The sequence below is a fragment of the Pyrus communis genome, chromosome 6 (genome assembly GCF_963583255.1).
Source record: "Pyrus communis chromosome 6, drPyrComm1.1, whole genome shotgun sequence".
Lineage (NCBI taxonomy): Eukaryota > Viridiplantae > Streptophyta > Magnoliopsida > Rosales > Rosaceae > Pyrus > Pyrus communis.
In genome coordinates, this window is record NC_084808.1 from 29,164,128 (window position 1) to 29,188,701 (window position 24,574).

A 24,574-nucleotide genomic window follows, 5' to 3' on the forward strand; every position below is an offset into this window, starting at 1 on the left:
AATTTAGGCAAAAAAAAAAAACTTAGTAACTTTTTTTTTTTTTATAAATAAGATTCATGTAGATTATTTTAAATTATTTTTATGATTATTTTAAATTAAAAATATTTAAATTACGATAAATATTAAAAATTTGATAAATCTACTCGCAAACGATTTTTCAATTGTTTTAGCATTTAGATTTAAATTGGAATCGTTTATTTTTTTTTATTTATCGTTAAATTTGATCATATTCAATATCAGAAATTGAATTGTTAATTTTAATTTATAAATTAACATTAAAAAAATTAGTTTAAATTTGAACATTTAGATCAACTAACGCCCATTATTTTCAACTTTTTCATTCACAAATACAAGTTTGGGCTCGTGCAAGTGGTCGACTAGCCTCAACCCGCTGGGTCCTAACGCTGACTGGCATGTCGCATGTGTTTGCCAAAGCCTCCATAACTGTATTGGGCCTAGTTAATAAATTGGACTTTGACCTAAAACATGAAGACATAAATGCTTGCTTGGATTAAGAAGTAGGCCCAAAACAAAACAAACCGCACAGCAGATTTAGGCCTCTCTCTCATGAGCCCATTCTAAGACAACTTTTGAGCTACTCCAAATTGGAAGAAGAGGTTTTCGAATTTGAGTGTAAGAAGGCAAACACATTGGTTAATTAGCTTAACATGTATATGTACGGCTTATTTTTGAAGGTGGGGGGTGCTATTGTTTGTAGGGATTACTTCTAAATATCACGACCTGTCTTGCCACAAAGAGTCGATCACCCGCCTTGGATTGGTGTTTTTTTTTTTTTTTTTTTTTTTTTTGAGTACATCGATATTTTTACACTAAGGAAAATGAGAATTTGGTTAAACCACACAATAGGTAACCTATTGTTACACTATCATTTACAAAAAAGGAAACAAAATGATAGCTACCAACTTAGCATCTCATTACGTGATGCTATAACATTATTCCAAAGAAGAAGAAGAAACACATAACAACCACTCTTTATGTGATGCTGTAATTATTCCTTTCGTAATCTTGGTTAGTACCTTAAGGAAAAGAAGGCAAACACATAGGTTAACTAGCTTAATTAACATGTATATGTACCGCTTATTTTTGAAGGTGGGGAGTGCTATTGTTTGTAGGGATTGCTTCTAAATATCACGACCTGTCTTGCCACAAAGGGTCGAACATCCGCCTTCGATTGGTGTTTTTTTTTTTTTTTTTTTTTTAAGTACATCGATATTTTTACATTAAAGAAAATGAGAGTTTGGCTAAACCACACAATAGACAACCTATTTTTACACTATCATTTACAAAAGGAAACAAAATGACAGCTACCAACTTAGCAGCTCATTACGTGATGCTATAACATTATTCCAAAGAAGAAAAAGAATGTCACATCCCCGCCGCTTTGGGCTTACCATTCCCTCACAGTTTTGTTTTTTAGGAATTCATAAGCAACTTCCCAGTGGGTCACTCATCATGGGATTGCTCTCGCGCGCTACTCACTTAACTTCGGAGTTCCCATGGAACCCGAAGCCAGTGAGCTCCCAAAAGGCCTCGTGCTAGGTAGAGATGGGAATATACATATAAGGATCACTCATCTGGGCGATGTGAGATGTCACAAAGAAACACATAACAACCACTCTTTACGTGATGCTGTAATTATTCCTTTTGTAATCTTGGTTAGTACCTTAATTATTCCTTTACGTAATCTTTTTCCTGATTTTATTTTTTTTAAGGAATTACGGTCTAGTGATATTTATCTTTACTTGTAAGTGAGAGATCTTAGGTTCGATTCTAGCTAAAGGCGTATTTGAACCACATTATTTTGGTTCGCCCATTATAAAGCTTAGCTCACTTTCCACCCCTTTGATAGATAATATCATTTGTTAAAAAATAAAAAAAAATAAAAGAAATTGCCTTTTCACTCAACAGTGAAAATAATAACACATTTGATTTGATGCCTAGTGCTAAGTTGCTAACGTCCACTAAGATCCAAACTGTTTTGTTACTTCATCTTCTTCCCATTTTTTATTTGTCATTCTTTTCTTTCCAAAAAAATAATAATAATAATAATAATAATATCCTTTTACATTTCTAGAAATAATTATAGAGAATATAAGGCTCGTTTAAAAGTGGTCTTAAAATGACTAAAAATATTTTTGAGTTTTAAACGCATTTAAAGTGTTTCATACAAGGAACACATAATTGATGTTTTTTGCAAAGCATTTTAAATGTTTTTTTTTTTTTAAAGAATTCACTTGCTATTATGTGTGATGCCAATAATTATCACGTTTCAAAATCTTGTATAATCAACCCTTATACAAGATATTGAAACATGATAGTTATTGGCATCACAAACAATAGGAATGGAAATGAAGCCAGTAGGTATATATGTTTAATGGTATATGGCATCTTCAATTCAAATACTACATCTTTATCAAGCTACAAATTTACCTGTTTTCACTCATTCGATTGAATAAAAGTTGGCACTTGCATTGTGAAATAAGGAATTTGTCTTGTTTCTTGTGATATTTCCATACACTACAACTAGCTAAAGCAAAGTGATAGGTAACTCAAGTTTAGTTGGTTTGAAGGAAATTTTCTTATTTCTTGCCATGCGATGTTACTGCGGGATTGCGAATGTAATATTTAATATATATGTCATGACATGTATTTTGTTGTTGATGAGTTGGCTAACCTGAGTTTCTCTCATCCTTTGAGTATGGTCTATTTTGAGCAAGTTCTATCTTATGCAAGCAATTATCATTGTCTGATATTTCTAAAGTCTCTTTCGAACTCGTAACATTAGCCCCTTTGTTTAACCAAAAAAAAAGTGACAAATTTGATGGCTCTTGTGTAAAGAGCATTTATTCTTGAACCCCAAGGCTTTCCCCTCTGACTTTATATTATCATCTAAAACCATGAGTATTTCAGTTACGATTTTTCACAATTTATTCTCCTAGACATTTAACTATTAAAACTTTAATGAAGAATGAAGTTTTAATCGTTAAAATATCGAAAAATAAAATACATCACAGCAGCGGAAAAGTTTTGGTCCAAATATTGCATCGGAGACAACTTGGCGAAAATAATGATGAAGAAATTGCTTAATTTGGCTGCCGACAATCCGTCAAGATCTGTGATCAGTAGACAAAACATGGAAAAATAAATAAAAAATAATATTAGTAGGAGGACTCTGAATTCATCGTTCACAAATTCCGTTGTAAAAAATAGAACCAGATTCTTTCCGTACTCAAAAGAATTGAGTTCAAGAATCAAATGATTCGGACCATTGAAATTTGATACAACGTCTACAATTATTATAACTTTTAAAGATGATTTCTGTTTATAATCGTTTAATCAAATTTCAATGATTTATATCATTTGATTCTTGAGTTCTGAATCCGAAAAATATCCGGTTCGTAAAAAATGAACGGTGGGCGCCACATTTCGAGGAATTTCACTCGCTCAGTAAAAACTCGCCTTGCAGTGAGGCAATTATTTGACAAATCGGCGCTTCAATAAAACGTCCAAAAGCAAAAAACGTCGGGCATACCGGACCGTGACAGAACGAAACGTGACTGACAGTGATCGTATCAATCAGCTTCGACCACCTTTTCACAGACTCACAGTATATAAGCGGGAGGGAGCACCTGAAACCTCAGAGCTCACAACTGTTTTTTTAAACAGCAAACGCAGCTCGCGGGTCACCACCTTAGTCCGCAGCTGCTTATTGCTTAATCAGAAGTCAAAAGCTGAAAGCTTTAAGCTTTTTAAGCTAAAACCGGAATTGAAATTGTGGTGGAAGAGTAAAGCTTTTGAGATTGGAGAAATGGCGGCGGTAACGGCATGGCAGTTACCTTACAGAATCTTGGCGTCGGCAGCGGAGGAAGAAGAAGATAGCTCGTCAGACCCGACAAACGCTGTGGCGTTCGTGGGGTTGTGTTTGGTGTTAGGGATCGTCTGCAGGCATCTGTTGCGTGGTACCAGAGTTCCCTACACTGTCGCTCTGCTCATCCTTGGCATTGGCCTCGGCTCCATAGGTCTCTTTCTCACTCTCCTCCATTTCTTCCTCTTGTTATTATTATTATTATTATTTTAATTATTGGGTTTAATCGAAGAGCAGTTCTATCGTATTCAATAGTCCGGAGGAATGGCTGTTGCTCCAACCCAATTGCCCCAGCTAGCAGCTTCAGCCCATGTGAGCAATTGGGCTCAGGGAAGCCCCAAGTGAGAGATCCGGCTCGAATTGATAGTCTGAGAGCCTGAGATCACATGATGTAAGGTTGACGTCATGATTACGTCAATCACATTATAAAATTAATTAAAAATATATAAAAAATTAATTAAAAATGTAAAAAAAAGCAATAAAAAAATGTAAACAATTAATAAAAAATCCAAAATTATTATTTTTTTTAATTTTTCTATAAATATCTTATCATTATCTTTCACCTTACACCAGGATTTTATATTTTCTCAAATACTTTGAGTTGTAATTTCTTATTTAATGAAAAGTGGTACAACGAAACAAATTAAAAATTATATCCGAAATTTGAAATAAAATTATTTTTTATTATTTTATAAAATAAAAAATACTAATATTTTATTACATATTGCCATGGTTATTCAGTTTAGAGGTGGAGATGCAAAAGACAATTACGGTTCATTAAAGGCAGTTATTATTCACTGAAGACTATTCAATAGTGAGTTGCCCTAGGGGGCTGTGCAACGCTGGAGTTGCTCTAATGTTAATTGCAGCTAGTTATCAAACTTTGTATTTTTGCTGGTTTCAGTGATTTGAATCTTAAAAATGAACAAAAAAAAGTTAGGAGCTTCTTGTTTCAATTTTGGATTATACATATGGTTACGATCCGGGACACATGCTTTTCACATATGTTTTTGTGAGGTCACTCCGTAATGTTTTTCAACGATTTAACCGTCTATCTTCCGTGTCAAACACACGTGTCTCTAGATTAACCAATATATATATATATATATATATATATATATATGTATATGTATGTATGTATGTATGTATGTATGTATGTATGTATGTATGAAAATTCGATGGCTTTAGGGTGATTTGTGGGGAAAAGGATCCTCGACGAATTCTTTTCCTAAGGGATCCTAAGAATCCTGTGATCCCACATGTTCATCATATATCGTACGGTTAGAAATTATTTCAAAATTTAAAATTTAAAATTAAATATGATCTAGCGAAAACTGACCGCACGATGTACGATGAACGGATAAGATCATGAGATCCCTAAGATTCGTAAGAAAAGAATCCAATGAGGATCCTTTTCCGATTTGTGGGGGCTAAGGTTTAACAAAATCAAAAGCAGCATCTCAACTGTGAGATTTCTAAGAAAAGAAGTAATGAAATATAAGGAGGAATATTGAACAACAACCATGCAATTGTAGTTAGACCCAAAACTACTTTATTCTTTGGCAGCCCTTTTCAGATGGGGAGGTGAATTGTCTGCCCTCCTGTTTAAGTGCCTTTCTTATTCTTTTTTATTTTGTGGGGTCATGGTTAAACTATGTTAACATTTTATATTAATTTTTTTACTAGAGATAATAAAACAAAAAACAATATGAATATAAAATGTTAACGTGGCTTAACCGTGACCGTACAAATAGGAGGGGATGGGAAGGGCACCCAAACAGGAGGGCAGACAATCTGCCTCCTTCAAATGGTGGGATGATACTCTCTGCTTTGTGTCTTTATTAGAGCATCTTCAAATAAGATGTCAAATATAGTATGTCAAAATTTTATTTGATGGTTGATGTGGCAAATTGATTACAAGTGCTAAATTCTATTCTCTTCCAATGGATGTGTCAAATATTTATTTTATTATTTTATTAGGCCTGGAGTTACATTAATTATTAAAAAATAATCAAAATTATTTATAGTGTTTATTCTATTGATTGTTAATGGGACTCATGTATTAAAAAATTCAATTAAATATATTTGACTCATTCTTTGTTTGCTGTAAAAAAGACAGCTATAAAACAAGGAGTCAAATGACTCACATGTAGCTATCATATATGGTTGATAATTAATGGTTGATAAACATGCAGAATATGGCACACATCATCAAATGGGGAGGATTGGAGCCGGAATTCGAATTTGTAAGTTCTAGCTTTACATGTTTGTTGAAATAGCAAGTGCAACGCCGGTTATAGGCTTTTGCATCCATGTGTTGTTTTTTACCTGGAGGGCTTTCTGCTATGGTACAGGGGCAAATATTGATCCTGGACTTCTTTTGGCTGTTTTTCTACCCGCCCTTCTTTTCGAGAGTTCGTTTTCTATGGAGGTGCACCAAATAAAGGTCATTTATATACTTTTTTATTTTGTTCTTCTTTTACCGCGTTGTTGTTCTGCATATTCACGATCATGGGAAGTCTGAAACTTATATACATGAGATATGAAATGAACCGGCAGACTTTTCTATCTTACGTGCAGAGGTGTATGGTACAAATGATGATACTAGCTGGTCCGGGTGTTATAATATCAACCTTTGTCCTTGGATCTGCTTTGAAGGTATCCTAAACTTTGCTAATTAGACTATATGTTGGAGTTATATAATTATAAGGAAAACTAATGAAAAGAGTTTGAAAACTTTGAGTTTTAATGATAAGGACAAAATAAAGGATAAAGTGAATAGTACCAGAATTAACTTTTTAATGTAAAAATGTGGTTTTTCGTTAAAAAGAACAGTATCTGGAGCCTTTCGTTAAAATTTCCATAATTATATTGTCATATACAACTGCAGCTCAATTTCCCTTATGACTGGAGTTGGAAGACATCGCTGTTGCTTGGGGGGCTTCTTAGTGCTACTGATCCTGTGGCTGTGGTTGCTCTGTTAAAAGAGCTTGGTGCTAGCAAAAAGCTGAGTACGATAATTGAAGGAGAATCCTTGATGAACGATGGGTATAGATTTTTAGCCGACCCCACTTAGTAGGAAAAGGCTTTGTTATTATTGTTGTTGTTGTTGTTGAACGATGGGTATAGATTTACAACCTTTGTAATTATGCCTTTCATATCTTCTCTAATCTGAATGTGTTTAATTTCATCCAGGACAGCAATTGTGGTGTATCAGATATTTTATCAGATGGTCCTTGGAAAGAGCTATGACTAGACCACCATAATTAAATTTCGATCTCAAGTCACATTTGGAGCGTATGTCTCACATATTTCTTTGAGCAGAGATGGCAGCTTTGTCTCGCATGAATAACTCTTTTATTGTTCTAGTGTAGGCATTGGTCTTGCTTTTGGCATAGTATCTGTACTTTGGCTCGGGTTTATTTTCAATGACACCGTGATAGAGATCACACTAACACTTGCTGTCAGCTATATTACTTACTTCACTGTATGATCCTTTCCAAAATTGGATGCTTCATTGTTAAGTTCATATGATCATAATTCCAAATTGCTTTTTGGCATGTCAATAGATATGTATGAATTGGTCCAGAAGTCTTACGATTGAACCTGTTATAGAAATGCTAGTTATCGTCCTGCAGTTACTTTTACGTGTGACTGGGGAGTTGGCTACTTGCATGTATCATCCTTTCCAAATTTATGTCTGTTCTTTCCGAAAAATAACCAATGATCGTCAACAATAAACTGTTTCATATGATTTTTTTTCTAGCGTAAAGACGGTTGATGCATTCCAATTAGCATATTATAATGCATTTCACTTATCTGGAAAATTTTGGTGATTAGTTGCCTGTTTTCTGTATGAAAAAACTGAGACATTTAATTCGGGTGCCACAGGCGCAAGGGGGTGCGGGCGTGTCTGGTGTCTTGACGGTGATGACTTTAGGAATGTAAGCTGAATTTCCCAATAAGATCTCGTTACACACTGGAGAATACATTTATCCTATGTTATAATCTGTGGACAGGTTTTATGCTGGAGTTGCAAGGACAGCTTTTAAGGGTGAAAGCCAACAAAGTTTGCATCATTTCTGGTATATCTTGTGGTTGTGGTTATCACGTTAAACTAAAGGCCAATTCATGAGTAAATTCATCCTATTGTTAATAATCTCAAACCGTAAGATACAACAAATATGTGAATTGTTTGATGAAAAATGTCTCTTGAATCTACTCGCGAATGAAATTTTAATTGCTCGTACTCTGAATATTGGGCAGGGAAATGGTTGCTTATATTGCTAATACCTTAATTTTCATCTTGAGGTAAATGCATAATCCAGCACTCTTTAATTGCGTTTTGTTTCGTGACAATAATAAAAGGGAGAACAGAACTTACTGTACCATTTGCTTGATCATGATCTACATCCTTCTGTTTTTTTTATTTTTTTCTTTTCAGTGGGGTTGTTATAGCTGAAGGTGTTCTTAGCGGTGAAAATGTTTTTGATCATGGTAATCCTTACTTTTCAAACATATAGATATGCATTTATGAATTCATAAATATATGTCACTTGCTTGGTCATAATTATGCACACGCACACTGACACGCTCCGATCCCAATGTTCTCGAGACTTCGGGATGACCACATGCTGGCTGACACCTGAAGGTGACGCAAGTCATTTATGAATGCAAATGCTGAGAACATGTGAAGTATGCACGTAAATTGTAGCAAAATACTAGGATGTGACTATTCATGCAGTAGTAGAGTATGATCACCAAATTAATATTCAACTGCCAACAATGAATATAATGATAATGCATGGCATGTTCAGAGCATACATCTATTACAGAGTACAAGCGGAAAGTGAGATTACAATGATGTCAAAGCAAGAGAGATGGCACGATGTCACTGGTAAAGGAATGCCTTGTAGCTCGGGTCATATTCCTCGTACCTAGGTCCTAAAGGGGCGCAAAACAAACATAAGTGGACCAAGTTGATATATATATATATATATATAATAATAATAATAAAACAGTTATCAACATACTAACCCCAAAAGTTTTATGAAAACTAATAGCATAGTATGTAATAGGTTTTCCAAAAACCCTAGCATGTCATAAAACCTTTCATAAAATGTATCTCGTATATAGTGTGCTAACTAGTGGTATCATAATCGACCAAAAGGCCCCTACATCACCCAACCCGAAAGCCAATCTAACATCCTTAATCAACCCGATGGCCCCTACATCACCCGACCCGAAAGCCAATCTAACATCTTTAATCAACGCGAAGGCCCCTACATCACCTAACCCGGAGGCCAATATAATATCTTCAATCAACTTGAAGGTCCCTACATCACCCGACCCAAAAGCCAATATAATATCATTGCCCAGAGGCAAAACAGTGACTACTAGATACGCACAAAACATTGAAAGTAGTCTTTCCAAACATAGGCAAATATATATATATATATATATATCAAAGGTTCTAAAAAACGCTAGGGGCTAGTCGAGCGGTGGGCTAGCGCCTAGTGCCTAGGCGGCTAGGCGGAGTCTAGACAGGCGCCTAGGCGATCTAAGCGGATTTAGGTAAATCTCTTGTATTTCTTGTAAGTAAGTGCATATTGACACTTACAAAAAATTATACTTATATGAAATTCATGAATACAATAATAAATAATAAATAATAAAATGCAAAACTAGTATCCAAAGTTCAAAATTTAAAAACACACATATATGCCATATTAGTTAAGATATTTTGAATGATTATATCTAATTTTCATAAAAATAAAAATAAAAATCTCATGTATTGTGTGAAGAGGTGTATGCATCCTCCCCAATTTCAAAAAGCATGTGGGATGACCCTTACCCCCCATCCCTAGTCCCCATCCCTCGCATCAGTCAAGAAACCCCCTTTTCATGCCTTGAAAACCGAAACTTTTAGTCATTTTATTTCTTTCCTTTTTCTTATCGGCTTTGTCTTCTTTCCTTTCCACTTCTTCTTCTTTCTTTTTCTTTCTGTTTCCCTTCTGTACATTTTCTCTTTTTTTTCTTGTTTCCTCTTCTTCGATGGAGTTCAGAGAGAGCGAGTCACAACATCTAAGAAGGTGGTGGTGCACAAAGAGAGAGAGTCGAAATGGTGGAATTTCTTCTCAGGAAACCTCCACTCCGCCTACACCGCCGCCTAGACAGCCGCCCAGGCCGCCAAAGAGCGCCTAGGCGACTGCATAACAGCTCCCCGATTTTTCTTAACGATTTAGACCTAATCACATCGGCACCACCACGCCCTGCGCCTAGACGGCCCCTAGGCCGTTTTTTAGAACACTGTATATATCTCAAAAACATCTTCATAGTATAAAGTCATCCATCATCTATACTATAAAGAAGTGTGTAAAAACATGTTCTAAATAGTATATTGTCATCCATCAGATATCCTACAAGAACATGGGTTCGATAGAAAATATGGTATTCCAAAATATACTAAGTAAGCATGATAATCATAATAAGGTAAATCCAATTTACTCATAAAACGTTATCTAAAACATGATCATTAAATTATGTTTTTCATATATGCATTTCTACTATTAAAACATGCATTTTAGAAGGGGTCTACTCACAGATACTTCGTCGCCGGAGAGCCACCCAAACTAGCGAAGATAGAATCGCCATAATATATGCACCTAAGCACATAAAAGGGTCCAATTAATAAAACTCTATTATAAAAATTGATTTTAGGGAAACGGACATCAAAAATGGGTCCAGGACATCGAAATTACCTCAGGAAAGGTCTCGAACGAAAACCCAAAAAGTCAACAAAAGTTAACGTTGACCGGTCAAAGTCAAAGTCAACGCTGACCATTGACATGATCAACGGTCAGACCGGGTCAAAGTCAACAGGTCCACTGGGTCAAACTGGTCGGATCGGTTCAAGGTTGGGTCCTAGGGTTTGGGTTGGGCCGGTTAGGGCCTTATGGGTTTGGGCCTAAAGGGCTAGCCGGATTGGGCTTAGGGTTTTAGGTGGGCTGGGTTTAGCTTTTAGGTGGGTTGGGTTTAGGGGGAGTTTGGGCTTAAGGAATTGGGCTTAGGGCTCGTCCCAAGGCCAAGGGCCTGTGGTACAACCGGCCCGAAGGCCTACAAGAAAAAGGGTTTTGGATTTTTAAAGCAACGGGCCTAAGGCCCTAGGTTTGGCGTGGCCCAAAGGGCCTGGTTCTAATGGTTTGGGTTTGGAAGCCCAAATCTCGTCGGGAAAGGAGGCCAGAGCCTCTCAAGCTCTGGTCGCCGTCGTTTGTCCACTAGACCCTACGATCTAAGTACCAAAGTGAAGTACAAGGTGAGAGGAAGCAGTTGGTACCTTTGATTTGTCGTGAAACGGCCGGTGGTGGCAAGAATCTAGGTTCAATGGTCGAGAGAGGGTAAGTGGGCTAGTGGCCTGCCACGTGGCAGCGTGGGGAAGAAAGACAATCTAGATGGAGGGTCCAGATTAGATTAGGAATAAAGGGACCAAAACGAGAAGTTCAAATACTTTTAGGAAAAAAGTAAAATTACAAACTAAATTTGGGGAGGGGTTCTACACACACGCACACGCACGCACACACAAACACAGGCCGATCAGGTTCGAAATCTTCCAAAGTACGAAGGCCGAACAGTCAAGCTTAACACTATTGCATATTTTTGTTGTTTCCCGCCGTATATCTTTGATATTCAGCACATGTAGCTCCTTAACTTTGTGGCTTTACCTTTTAAATATTTATTTTTAATGTAATACGTTCTTACAGATATTTATTCAACTTGTTTCCCTGTAACAAATCGTTTTTGTTTCAGGAAAATCTTGGTTCTACCTCATTCTTCTCTATGTTTATGTTCAAGTTTCCCGGTTCATAGTTGTTGCAGTTTCATTTCCCCTTCTCCGGTATTTTGGCTATGGTTTGGACTGGAAAGAGGCTATAATCCTTATATGGTCAGGTTTACGAGGGGCTGTAGCGTTGTCACTTTCACTGTCAGTGAAGGCAAGTTATTGTTATTTACAAACTTTGTTTATGCAAAGCAAAATTTAACTCTTATACCTTGTTGGTGTGACACCGTCACAATATTTCATTAGTACCATGTGGTTGAAAATCAATCTCCGCTGTTGTTTGTTTCGTTACTTTTTTCTTTTCAAGTTGGATGGTGCATCATAAGCTGTTCCGTTCTCAATAAACCAGCTGCTAAACCTCGTTCTTCTCTATTTTTTTTCCTTCTGAATACCCATGATTTTTATGGCTTCTAATTGATTTACATTTACTCTTGTAGCAAACTAGTGACAGTTCTTCACTTATCAGTTCTGACACCGGAGTCCTGGTACGTATCTGGAGAGTGACTGCTTGCCCACAGAAAACCATTTTTTTCTGTTCTTTGAGCGTATAGTATGTTAGATTTGCAAACAAAGCGAATTAATTAATATTGGACATTGCTTCAGATACTTACTGAAGAAATCTGTTTAAACCTTTGCAGTTTGTTTTCTTCACTGGTGGAATTGTCTTTTTGACACTAATTGTGAATGGTTCCACCACTCAATTCATTTTACGCCTTCTAGATCTGGACAAGCTATCAGCAGCTAAGGTGAGGTTTAACCGCATTGTCCTTGTAGTACCGCTTTATGTTTCTGTTCTTTGTTTCGGGCTTATAATTTTCAAGTAATTCCTCAACATTTCATGCAGCTGTAAATCCATTTGGGCACTTGTTATGAGAATTTTCTTCCGTCTATGCATTTGGTTTATATATCTTTGTCTTATTACAGAGGCGCGTGCTGGAGTACACAAAATATAAAATGTTGAACAAAGCAAAAGAGGCTTTTGGCGATCTTGGAGATGATAAGGAGTTGGGACCTGCTGACTGGCCAACTGTGAAAAGATATATTGCAAGCTTAAATGATATTGACAACAAACCTGTACACCCTCACGACGCATCAGAAAGTGATAATGATCTGCACCTTACAAAGTTGAAGGATATACGTGAACGTCTTTTGAATGGTAAATTTAGCAACATATTTCAGTCCCAGTAACTTTCAAGCTTAGGCATTTGTTAGTCCCAGTAACTTTCAAGCTTAAAGATACTGGTGTGAAAGTTAAAGGTAGCTATATCTAACTGTGGCCTCATTTGCTAATACAAATAATCGTTTTAAATCAGGAGTCCAAGCTGCTTACTGGAACATGCTTGATGAGGGAAGGATTACACAGTCTGCTGCAAATATTTTGATGCAATCAGTAGATGAAGCGATTGACTTGGTTTCACGTGAGCCTTTATGTGACTGGAAAGGTTTAAAAGCTCATGTTTATTTCCCGAATTACTACAAGTTCCTCCAAACTAGCATTTGCCCCCGGAAATTGGTAACCTATTTCACCGTGGAAAGGCTGGAATCTGCATGTTACATTTGTGCTGCCTTTCTCCGTGCCCATAGAATTGCAAGGCAGCAACTTCATGATTTTATAGGTTATATTCTTTACCTTTTGTGACTGTCGTTGTCACGTAAGAGTGGAAATTGTTTTGGTTACTATCTTACTGGATATGTAATTGTTCTTCATCTGCTTATTTATTCAGGTGATAGTGGCATTGCTTCAATCGTCATTAATGAAAGTGAGGCAGAAGGGGAAGAAGCAAAAAAGTTTCTGGAAGATGTTCGTGTCACATTTCCTCAGGTTCTGCGTGTCGTAAAAACAAGACAAGTAACATACTCAGTTCTCAACCATTTAATTGAATATCTCCAAAACCTAAAGAAAGCTGGCATATTGGAAGAAAAAGAGATGCTTCATCTTCGTGACGCAGTCCAGGTGTGTGTTGGCGATTTTTTGTGTTGTAGTATTATTTAGTGTGTGCCTCACTCTTCGATGACGATAGATTTTATTATTATTTTGCTTTCATGCAGACTGATTTGAAAAAGCTTCTGAGGAATCCCCCATTAGTAAAGATCCCAAACATAAATGATTTGATTACTCTCCATCCTCTAATGGGGGCTCTTCCGCCTTCAGTTCGTGAGCCACCTGAAGGTTCTGTTAGTATAACTTACGAAAACTAAATCACAATACCAAATTAACCACTCACCAGATGAAGACATTACTGCTTGAGTTGAAAGGGTTCTTCTGCAACTCTGCACTATGGGAAACAAGGCTCGCTCAATGGGGCTTGAGTATCTGAAAAGCTTGTGTATTTGTGAGAGCGCAGGGACCCTAGCTTTATACTATAAACGATGGAGTTCAATAAGGACACTTCCCATTATGTAATCCTTATCAAACTATCTTTATCACCATGAAATCTCTAATAAACATATCAGATAATAAAGTCTTAGTTCTATCGAGATTGCTTGAGGCTATTATCCTTACTATACAATTTCTGATAAGCCATTCCACATAGCGAATGTTAATCTCCTTGTTATTCCAAAACACTTTTACACGATTAACAAGTGTTTGCTCTCTATAGAACTTACATTCTCCCACTAGAGCTAATACTTGTTTGTCATGAACACTTAGAGAAATGGAATGTCTGCATGTATTTGAGTAAGACATCTTACACTTGGTCCTCCACAAGATTGATAAAACAATCAATTCCAAATACTTGATAGTGAAGTCTTCAGGTTGTTTATTCTTTATAACGATTCTGAGAATCATTATCCATCCTGCATTATAAACATACATGCACTTTCATAACTAACTGCTGAGCTTGATAGGAAAACTTTAACAACCATTCAACATTTCACTTTATTAGCTAAGTGTTCTTTGTTATTAATATTCAAAACATTCAGAACTAGATAACTCGCAGAAGAAGAAATTAATACTTGGCTCCCACTAATTCACTGCAGCACTCCCATGCTCATCACATGCTTCTTGAACACTCCCTTGGGCACTGCTTTGTTCATAGGATCTGCAACATCGAACCTGTCTCCAAATAATCGATTTTAACTAACCCAGCCACAACTTTCTCTCTCGTAATGAGGTACTTAATGTCCAAGTTCATGGTTGCAGCTGATCTCTTATTGTTCTTGGAGAAGAATATTGCAGCATTATTGTCACAGTAGATTTGAATTGGCCTTGCAATTGAATCAACAACTTTAAAAGTCCCATTAGGAAATTCTTTAACCAAACAGCTTGGTTAATAGTCTCACAACAAGATAAATATTCAGCTACCATTGTAGAAGCAGCCACTGTATCTTGCTTTTCATTTTTCCAAGAAACAGCTCCATACGCCTTCAAGAAAACGTAACCTGATGTAGATTTAAGATCATCCGAACATCCAGCAAAATCAGAGTCACTGTACCCTTCTAACACCGATTCATTTATCCATCTGAAAACCAACATATGTGCTTTAGTTCTTTGAAGATATCGCAGCACTCTCTTTGCTGCATTCCAGTGAGCTTCACCAGCATTTGATTGGAACCTCCCAAGCACACTTATTGTGAATGCAAGATCAGGTCTTGTACATACCTGAGCGTACATTAAGCTTCCTACCAAGGAAGCATATGGCTTATTTTCCATGATCTTTCTTTCCAAATCATTTTTAGGGCACTGCAACCTACTCAACTTTTCTCCCTGCGAAATTAGCACTTCATTAGTTTCACAACTGGACATGTTAAATCTTTTTAAAACCTTTTCTATATACCCTCTCTGCGATAGTCCCAATAAACCTCTCCTCCTGTCCCTTTTGATCTCAATCCCTAAGTCATACGTTGCCTCTCCCAAGTCTTTCATTTCAAAATTCCTTTGCAAGAAAGACTTGGTTTCACTTAATAAACTCTGACTATTAGTGGCAAGCAGTATATCATCAACATAAAGAATTAAAATGATAAAACTGCTTCCACTAACCTTCATGTAAATGCAGCTGTCAGAAGGATTTTCAGTGAAACCATATTCTCTTACCACCTTATGAAACTTGAGTTACCACTACCCCGATGCTTGCTTGAGCCCGTAAATAGATTTCTTCAACTTGCAGACCAAGTTATCCTTCCCTTCTTCTTTGAACCCATCTAGTTATCTCATATAAATACATTCCTCCAAATCCTTATTTAAGAAAGCCATCTTCACGTCCATTTGATGCAAAACAAGATCAAAGTGTGCTACCATAGCCATGATAACCCTAAAAGCATCTGTGGTTGAAACTAGACTGAAGGTCTCTTTGTAGTCAACACCCTCTCTTTGTGTGAATCCTTTCGTGACCAATCTAGCTTTGTGCCTTTCTGTATTTCCATTTGAATCCCTCTTAGTTTTGAAAACCCACTTGCTTCCTATGAGTTTCATTCCTTCTGTCTGTTCAACTAATTCCCATACACGATTGTTTTCCATTGAGGTCAGCTCACTATTCATAGCTTCCATCCACTTGTTGGCATTTGACCTTGAGATTACTTCTTCAAAACTTATAGGATCATTAAATTCTGATAAATCAATGTCACTGTCAGCCAAGTATACAAAATCATCTAGAGTTGTAGGCTTCCTGACCCTAGTTGATTTTCTGAGATTAGTGGTGATGTCAACGTTGCCTTCTTGTATTTGATGTTGCTGATTCATGGTGGCTGATGCTGCCTCAAAAATTAAATATGAACATCTGAACTTGTTTAGAGGATCAGCGTTCGCATTTAGCGTTCAAGTGTCATTTCTGGTATACAAATTGACATGAAAAACCCACACGAATAAGAATGGCTTTAGCCATCACATGCTCGTGCATGTTTTTCCCAGATAATATGTAACCAGTTCTGTAACCTGCACAACAATAAGAAAATCAAAAGAAAAAAAAAATCTCGATGCCTCCAACATAGGATTAAGATGATACGCGAAGGCTCTGATACCAACTGTTAGTATATAACTTATGAAAACTAAATCACAATACCAAATTAACCACTCACCAGATGAAGACATTACTGCTTGAGCTGAAAGGGTTATTCTGCAACTCTGCACTACTGGATAAACAAGTGTTTGCTCTCTATAGAACTCACAGGTTCTACCAAGGAAACAACGAAATTGCGCGATGTGAAGCTTTACAGGGAGGGATCCAAGCCTACTGGTGTTTGGCTTCTTTCGACTGGGGTAGTCAAGGTAATTTAAAGTTTGATGCTGCAACATGTTCTGTTTTTCCTCATGGGTAATATCATGGATGAGAATCATTTGTGGCAGTGGACAAGAAAGAGCATAAAAAACAAGCACTCGCTGCATCCAACTTTTACTCACAACATTACTTTGGGGCTGTATGAAGCGCTAACCGGAAAGCCTTACATTTGTGACATGATCACTGATTCTGCGTTGAAACTCATAAGATACATTCAATGCTCCGGTCCGATCCCTCAGTAGAGGACTTCCTCTGGCAGGTATTGTTTTACTAAAAATTCCAGCTTGTTACTGCTACCAAAACTACACGAAGAGTTCTGTTTGTCAAATTTTCGGTACTTTCTCAAACTAACGTGTTTTAATCAAACTTTGTAATGCATGGCAAGTGGAACTGATTTGTTTAATTATCCTTATGTTTGGGAAAGTTCTATTGCTCTTGTGAAACTTTTCCTTCCACAAATATTTGAGAAAATGGCAATGCAAGATTTGAGAACTCTTGTTGCAGAAAGGTCAGTGATGCCGATTCACATAAGGGGCGAATCTTTTGAAATTCCATACCGTTCCATTGGATTTCTGTAAGAGGGTTTCGTTAAAACCCAAGGTGTCCAAGAAGAACTGATCACATCACCTGCGCCTCTATTCCCCTCACATGGTTACCAGAGCTTCCAGAATCTGGAAACATCAGGTAATAATTAACTTCTGTTTCGAAAGATACTTCTCAGAACAAGTTTCGTTCTTGCATAAACCACTTCCACATCGTTAATGCTAATCATTAAACTTTTGCTGATGATTGATCACAGGCACCAGGGGAGCCAGTTTTTCTCATAAGGTATCCAGTTATCTCGTTGAAACAAGATCGAGAGTGATCATATTCGACATTGCAGCATGATTAGACGCTCATCCTCTTTTATATCAAATGGAGTTGATCATCATCCTCACAGGTCTCTTCCTAGAGAGCATAGTGGCCTTATGAGTTGGCCTGAGCACATTTTCAAAGTAAAGCAACAAAAGCAGAACCCCGAAGGAATTGACAGACAAATCAACAGCCTGTCAGCGAGGGCGATGCAGTTAAGCATTTACGGCAGCATGGTGAGCTTGGTTTCTTTATGTTCTTATAATTCTGGTTTTATCTTTTTGCTCAAGCAAACTTCTTTTCTTATGTTGTTATGCAAACAAGGTGAACGTGAATCCCCGGAGGCGCGCTCGAAGCTTTCCGAGAAGTGGCCCGATTAATCCATTACACACCGTGTCATATCCAAGCATACGCCGTTCACAAAATGTATCATATCCGAGTGTTCCATCTCATCACAACCGTCCACTGGTTTCAGTCAGATCAGAAGGGGCAACAACTGTGAGAAAGGATTATGAAGTGAGAAAATTCACAGCCCAAACAAGTCTTCTAGGGCAGCAAAGTACAGAACCAAGTAAGAGCCATGTGGCAGACGATTCAAGTGATGAATCGGGTGGTGAGGATGATGTAATAGTGAGAATCGATTCACCAAGTAGGCTTTCTTTTTGCCAGGCTCCTTGAATGTTTACCTCATGATTCCGAAAAACCACGGTTGTAATGTCGGATTCACTGTCGTTCCAAGTTTTAAACAAGTCTCTGTCTAATATTTATTTTAGTTGGATCAGAGAGATCTTGTACGCGACATCAACTATCGATTGATTGTACAAACGAATAACTAAAGTTTGCAAATTTTGTTGATTCGCTCCCCCAACGGAGGGATTAGATGAAGAACTAACTTACGTATATAATAATTTTGCAGAAGTTCAATCTTATGCATGAAACTTCTGCTATCACATCTAGAAAAATTATTTGTTTCAACATTCTACATGTGAGAACCAAAATATAACCTTCCATCAAGCCTCGTAAAGCATTCCAACCTCGATACGTTGAGGCAGAGGCACCCCGAGAGCAGGCAGAGAGGACCGACAGTTACTGTGCAGAACTTCATAAAATGGTAGCATAATTTTATCGAACCAGCCGCAGTTATTTCCAACATAAAACCTTGTCTTCCCTCGAACGTGAAGTACGCCAGCACTCCTCGCTGCTTCCAAATTAGATATCTGTTCTCGGACCTCTGAAGGAGCAGATGGGAAACGGCCTGAGGTGTTCTGTATATGTGCCTGCAAGCTATTAGTAACTTGACTAACAAAATCGTCTCCCTCGAGGTTTAGGGCATCTGCATAGCCATACTGAATAACGCACCCATAAACTCCTTTCAGGCCGAGTTCGCTGATGACAACCCTCTCATGGGGGTAAACCTTCGGAACCAAAACGTATCGAAGAGTAGTGAACATAATGACCTGGTGAAGGGATTTCGTGTTTTTAATATAGTGTCCAAGAATCGGAGTGAGCCCGTCTTGAATGTTGGTGTAAAAGAAGCACAATCCGGGAACCCTTTGAACACTGGGATCAGATAATAGCTGTTCAAGTCTGTCTAAGGTTATCTTATGAGTCAACTCATATTCTAGCTTTCTCTGTCGCCCATAGAACCAACCAAACATAATGAAGGCGAGTATAAAGGATATGGCAAACGGAATCCATCCACCTTCCGCGATCTTTGTGAAGACTGCACTCACGTAAACACCTTCCATCACGAAGAATACACAGAAGTAAAGAGCAACCAGCACCAGTGGTGTTCTCCATATTATGATCATTACCAGTGTCAGCAATATTGTAGTGATGAGCATGACTAGACTGACAACAACACCTGAAATAAGGTTGTGGCAATAGTCAGAAAATTATAAAAGATGCCTGTATAAGATGTTGACGAAAATGTTAACTTTCCAACGGTAACACATAATGCTTTCAAAATTAACGTACCAAATGCATTTCCAATTTCTTTTCCATCTCCAAATATAAGTATGACAGCAACGCAGAGAACCATGAGGATGTAGTTGACTTCGGGGGAGTAAACCTCGCCTTCTTTGTTAGTGGATGTGTGCACAACCTTCACCCGAGGGAAATAATCAAGCACTACAGATTGCTTAATTACAGAAAAGGTGGCTGATATCAGAGACTGGCTTGCAACTATCGCAGCCAATGTGGATACGACAAAGATAGGCCAGTAGATACTTTTCGGTATAAACTTATAGAATCCATCATCATGATCATTTGGATTCCTGATCAGGTATGCTGTCTGCCCCGCATATGTCAGAATCAAAGACGGATAGATTGTAAACAGGAAAGCCATCTGTTGAGGAAAATATATCAGAAACCTACTGAGACAAAAGAAATGGAACCTTAAAGACATATCGATGTTATTGGAGGTGAACCTGAATAGAGCTTCTGTTGAAATGACCAAGATCTGCAAACAATGCTTCGGAGCCTGAATTAAACAGGGAACATCGATTAAATGATTATTTCCAAGACTGCAAGGTACATGATCCAAAAGGTAATCAAGTCTATCTTCCATACTAAATAATCTATATCTTGATATCAATATGATAGTCACCTGTGATGCAAAGGACAGTGCCACCAAGCAACAGCCAGCCTTCCTTGCCGTTTCTTTGAAAGAAATGCAAGATAAAGTGTGGTGATATAGCCTTAAATATGCCTGGATAATGACGTATGATGCTATAAATTCCCACGAGCGGCGTAACCAAAGTCCATGTACCCATAATTGGGGAAAATAGGAAACTCACTCGAGATGTACCAAACTTTTGTAACAAAAACAGAATGATAAGGACTCCTGCCGAAAGTGCTTCCACCAGAGCTGCAACATATAAACCAGAATAGCAAAGAAATTCAAATGAGATATAACAACTTAGCGGAGAAGTAATAACCTGATACCATTAAAACCATTGCACTCCAATTTCCTAATCAGAAAACTGGCCTCATTGTCCTAGCATAGCAATAAAAAGTGACATCCTTACATGAACTGAGAGATGGAAAAGGCGCCCTCACTCCATCCATTGCTGATAAAACTGGCGATATAGAAGTATCGAAGTAAAAGAAAATTTGTAAATAAATCTTGCCAAAAGTAAACGAAAGGCAGAATGCGCAGTGAAATACCAGAAATTGCAGGTGTAAGAATACCATCGCCAATAACCATACATGTGCCTAACATGGCAATAAAAAGCAACATCCTTCTAGCAACTACACTTTTCTTGAAAAACTTGGCAAGCCTATTCTGGTTTTCTATGCCGTCATCCACGATAGAGCGTGAAGGACTTGAGTTTGAACTTGCAGGCTTTGAATTAAGGATTCCGATATTCATATGCCTGCAAAGTAATGAATATAGGGCAAAAGTTCCACCTGCAATCCATCGGTGAATGCAGATCAGAATATGTTATTACGTGAGTGAACCCTCATATTTACATTTGCATCTCGTCTTCACCATGACATACAAACAAGAGGTTTATCGATACATGCTGCAAAACGTTAATGCTTGGAAATATAGCATAATGACACTCAAGGTCTAACTTTTAGGGGCAATCTCAAGATGTCACCTTCCATTCATGATCACGGCTTAACGATGCTGGTTTTACAGGTTTTCGTATATGCGTGTGATTTCCAGTTGCCTATCGCATACCAAATGTAAGTAACGAATGCAAAATGTTTAACAACAAAAATGCTCAAACACAGTAATCACATCCACTAAAAGTGAACAAACATAAATAAACTGAAGACAGCGGATAAATGTAAGGACCTGGAGTTCTTCGAAAGTGAAACAAAAGTGAGCTTGAGTGTACCTTCGCCATGATCGTCGGCCTTGAGAGCAATGCTGGCATACTTGACAACCCCAATGAGAGTGAGAGTCCAGAACATGATGCTGTAGATACCCAAATAGTCAGCTTCTGTGGGAGACTTGAGATGCATTGAAGGGTATACATAGAGTGGGGATGTAACAAGCCCTCCAAACACCACCCCCAGCGTCCTGTAGGCAACTAGCAGATTCCCCCATCTACTTTTCCCCTGAAATCAAACAAGTTTTGTCATTAACAACGCCTTAATCCTGATTAACTCATTAAATTAAAACACCAAAACAATTAACAATCTTTCAAGCAATTGAACAGAATAATTTACAACTAAAGTAATCATTTTTTTTTATTTTTTAAACCCCATGAACTAAAGTAATCATCTTTATTATAATACAACAAATAAAACCCCATGAACTAAAGTAATCATTTTTTAAATTTGTTTGAACAGAAGAATTTACAACTAAAGTAATCATCTTTATTATAATACAACAAATAAAAATCTTCAAGAAATAAAAACTGGGAAAAGCCATTGCATGTCGATAAAGTAATCATCTTTTTTTAATTTTTGTTAAAACAATAAAGAAGTATTTAAAACCCCATCAACAAAAACACAAAATACAAACAAAAACAAAGCGAACGCCTGCCTGCGTCCCCACATAAGATATTCATACGATTTCCCACCTTGTCGTTGTCTGTATCTCCATTAGCAATGCGAGGGTGATTGAGACGATGACCATTGGTGGCAGAATCGACGACAACGGAAACCTCAAACGCAGTCACCGGCGGCGAGTGCGGTGGTTGATCCATTAAAACACCACCACCACCACTGACACACAAGTCCCCAACTCAGCTCAGAGCCTCCCGAGTTGTTAAGACTCGGAGTCCGAGTCCGAGCGACAAGCTGGAGAAGGAGGACTGATTCCCCTTTAATTTGTATTTCCTTTTTTTGCAAAGATGTGGATCATTTAATCCTGACAAAAACTTTGAAAATTGATTAGAAAATTTTGAGTTTTTCGAGATTATTGAATCCTTGAATCATTGAATCCTTAACAACTTTGCAAAGATGTGAATAATTGAATCCTGACGAAAGTGGTCGAATGAGGTTACGAAAGGGAGGAGGAGGACTGAGGCCACGTATTTATAAAATAAAAGAAGATTAATGAAAATAATTTAAAATTTTTGAATTTTAACTATAAAGATAAAATAAAAAATAAAATTAATAATACAATAATTAAAATTTTAATTTTTAATAAAATAAATAGTATCAGCAGTTTTTCGTTAAAATTCTTTAAAATAAAATCTTGAGTTTGCCACCGATCATGTGACTTCCAATTTGCAACACGTGCTATGCTGACCTCTAAGCGGGTGGGCCCCACTTATCTCTCAGCCCGCTCAGTCCTTCTGCATGTATGTTATTGTTGGTTTTGCCTGAACGTCGGGTTTTGTCAATGCAGCAGCACCGCACATCAAACATGAAAAACATCTGATCTCACTCACGCACGGATTCATATGACAAGGGCGGGTATCCTGTCACAATCGTTTTATGCTAATAAAATAAAGATGCGTATAAATTTATATGCCAGTATGTGTTTATTTTATCGACAAAAATTTTACGTAACTTTGTATACTGAGGAGCACACATGCTCTTGTTCTCCTCTTGCACATGCTATTGATGTGAGGCAGTTGGTTGAGATAAATTAGGAAAAGATAAAAGTGGCCGAAGAATAAGAAGGAGCTTTCGATTTAGACTGATTCAATTGTATGAAACTAGGGGGGAAAAATCTCTATATCTCCGCTAACAATATAGTCAATGTAAGCAACTGTATGATGAGGAAAATGATCCAGATAATACCTGATAGGAATGTGTTTGGAATTTTTTCTATACAAAGTAGCCGATATCGATATATCCATCAATATTTTATAATTTGCATATCGATATCTCCACCGATGGTGATATTTTAAACCATCGATGCGAGTAGCACAATGAGATTTTTTTAGTGTCAATAATCACACTTTAAAATTTTACCTAACTATCATATATGTATAGAAGAGAAAAACATAACACCACCACATGTATGTGATATTCTCGATCTATAATTTGTTTATGCACCAGATTCTTAAGTGGTTTCTGCGGGAAACATCATAAACATGTAATTTTACTATTGCTCATATTTTTAGATGTAGAATTATATTCTACCTCTGGCATAGGTTTATATTTTTCCATATTATAATTCTATTTCTATCTGGCTTTCTTTGGTGGTAGGGTCTTTTTGTTAGGTAAAGTTAGCCAGCTAGGGACGAAGTCAGAATACAACTTCCTCAAATTCCGCTTCGTTCCTCCAAGCTCCTGCTGCTATAAACTGCCCCTTCCATCCCTCAACACCACACCCACTCCACCAGAACACAACTTCCTTCTTACAGCTAGCTACTTACAGCAGCAGGAGCATGGAGGAAGGAAGCGGAATTTGAGGAAGTTGGAGGAAGTGGCCAACTTGCTAGCTACTTACAGCTAGTAAAAAAATACAAAGAAAAGAAAAAAAGGAAAGACAACATCGTTGTCTTGTGCTTTGCTTTGTCATCAACACTCGGCAGAAAATTGGGGTGGAATTCCACTCATTTCCCTTTGGAGCAAGAGACAAGCAGGAGGTTAGAGAGTGGAGAACATGGGGTGCCCACTATGAAGTGGAATTGGGCTTGTATTCCACTTGTGGCCTTTGTGGCTTTGAAAAATCGGGGCCTTTTGTTTAAGGCAACAGACGACAACAAGGGGAGTAGAGGGAGCAGCAGAAAAGGAGGAGGGTTGCAGAGAGCAACATAGCAGAAAATAGAGTGGTGCCACATTTGAAGTGAAGAAGAAAGTGCTCCTCTCTTAGAGGAGAAGATCGGAGAGCTCAGGAAGAATTCTTGTAAAAAATGGTTACTCTTTTTT

At 37.5% G+C, this 24,574-nt stretch overlaps 1 protein-coding gene and 1 pseudogene across 3 annotated transcripts; one reads left to right on the top strand and one right to left on the bottom strand.

Moving 5' to 3' along the window:
- Positions 1 to 3,753: 3,753 nt before the first annotated feature.
- Positions 3,754 to 18,466, top strand: LOC137736423 (sodium/hydrogen exchanger 8-like; annotated as a pseudogene).
- Positions 18,467 to 18,617: 151 nt separating this feature from the next.
- On the bottom strand, positions 18,618 to 22,729 carry LOC137737467 (probable potassium transporter 17). 3 transcript variants are annotated; one of them, XM_068476954.1, is made up of 8 exons: positions 22,327 to 22,729; positions 21,637 to 21,859; positions 20,981 to 21,199; positions 20,818 to 20,868; positions 20,397 to 20,657; positions 20,218 to 20,270; positions 19,766 to 20,135; positions 18,618 to 19,652 (listed from the first exon to the last, which is right to left on the bottom strand). In XM_068476954.1, exons 1-8 carry the CDS (start codon positions 22,450 to 22,452, stop codon positions 18,799 to 18,801), a joined length of 2,157 nt encoding a protein of 718 aa, XP_068333055.1. In that variant the 5' UTR covers positions 22,453 to 22,729; the 3' UTR covers positions 18,618 to 18,798. The 3 variants fall into 3 exon arrangements, with proteins under 3 accessions (XP_068333055.1, XP_068333054.1, XP_068333056.1); XM_068476953.1 differs by having other exon boundaries at positions 20,957 to 21,199; XM_068476955.1 differs by lacking the exon at positions 20,818 to 20,868 and having other exon boundaries at positions 20,957 to 21,199.
- Between the last annotated feature and the right edge of the window lie 1,845 nt (positions 22,730 to 24,574).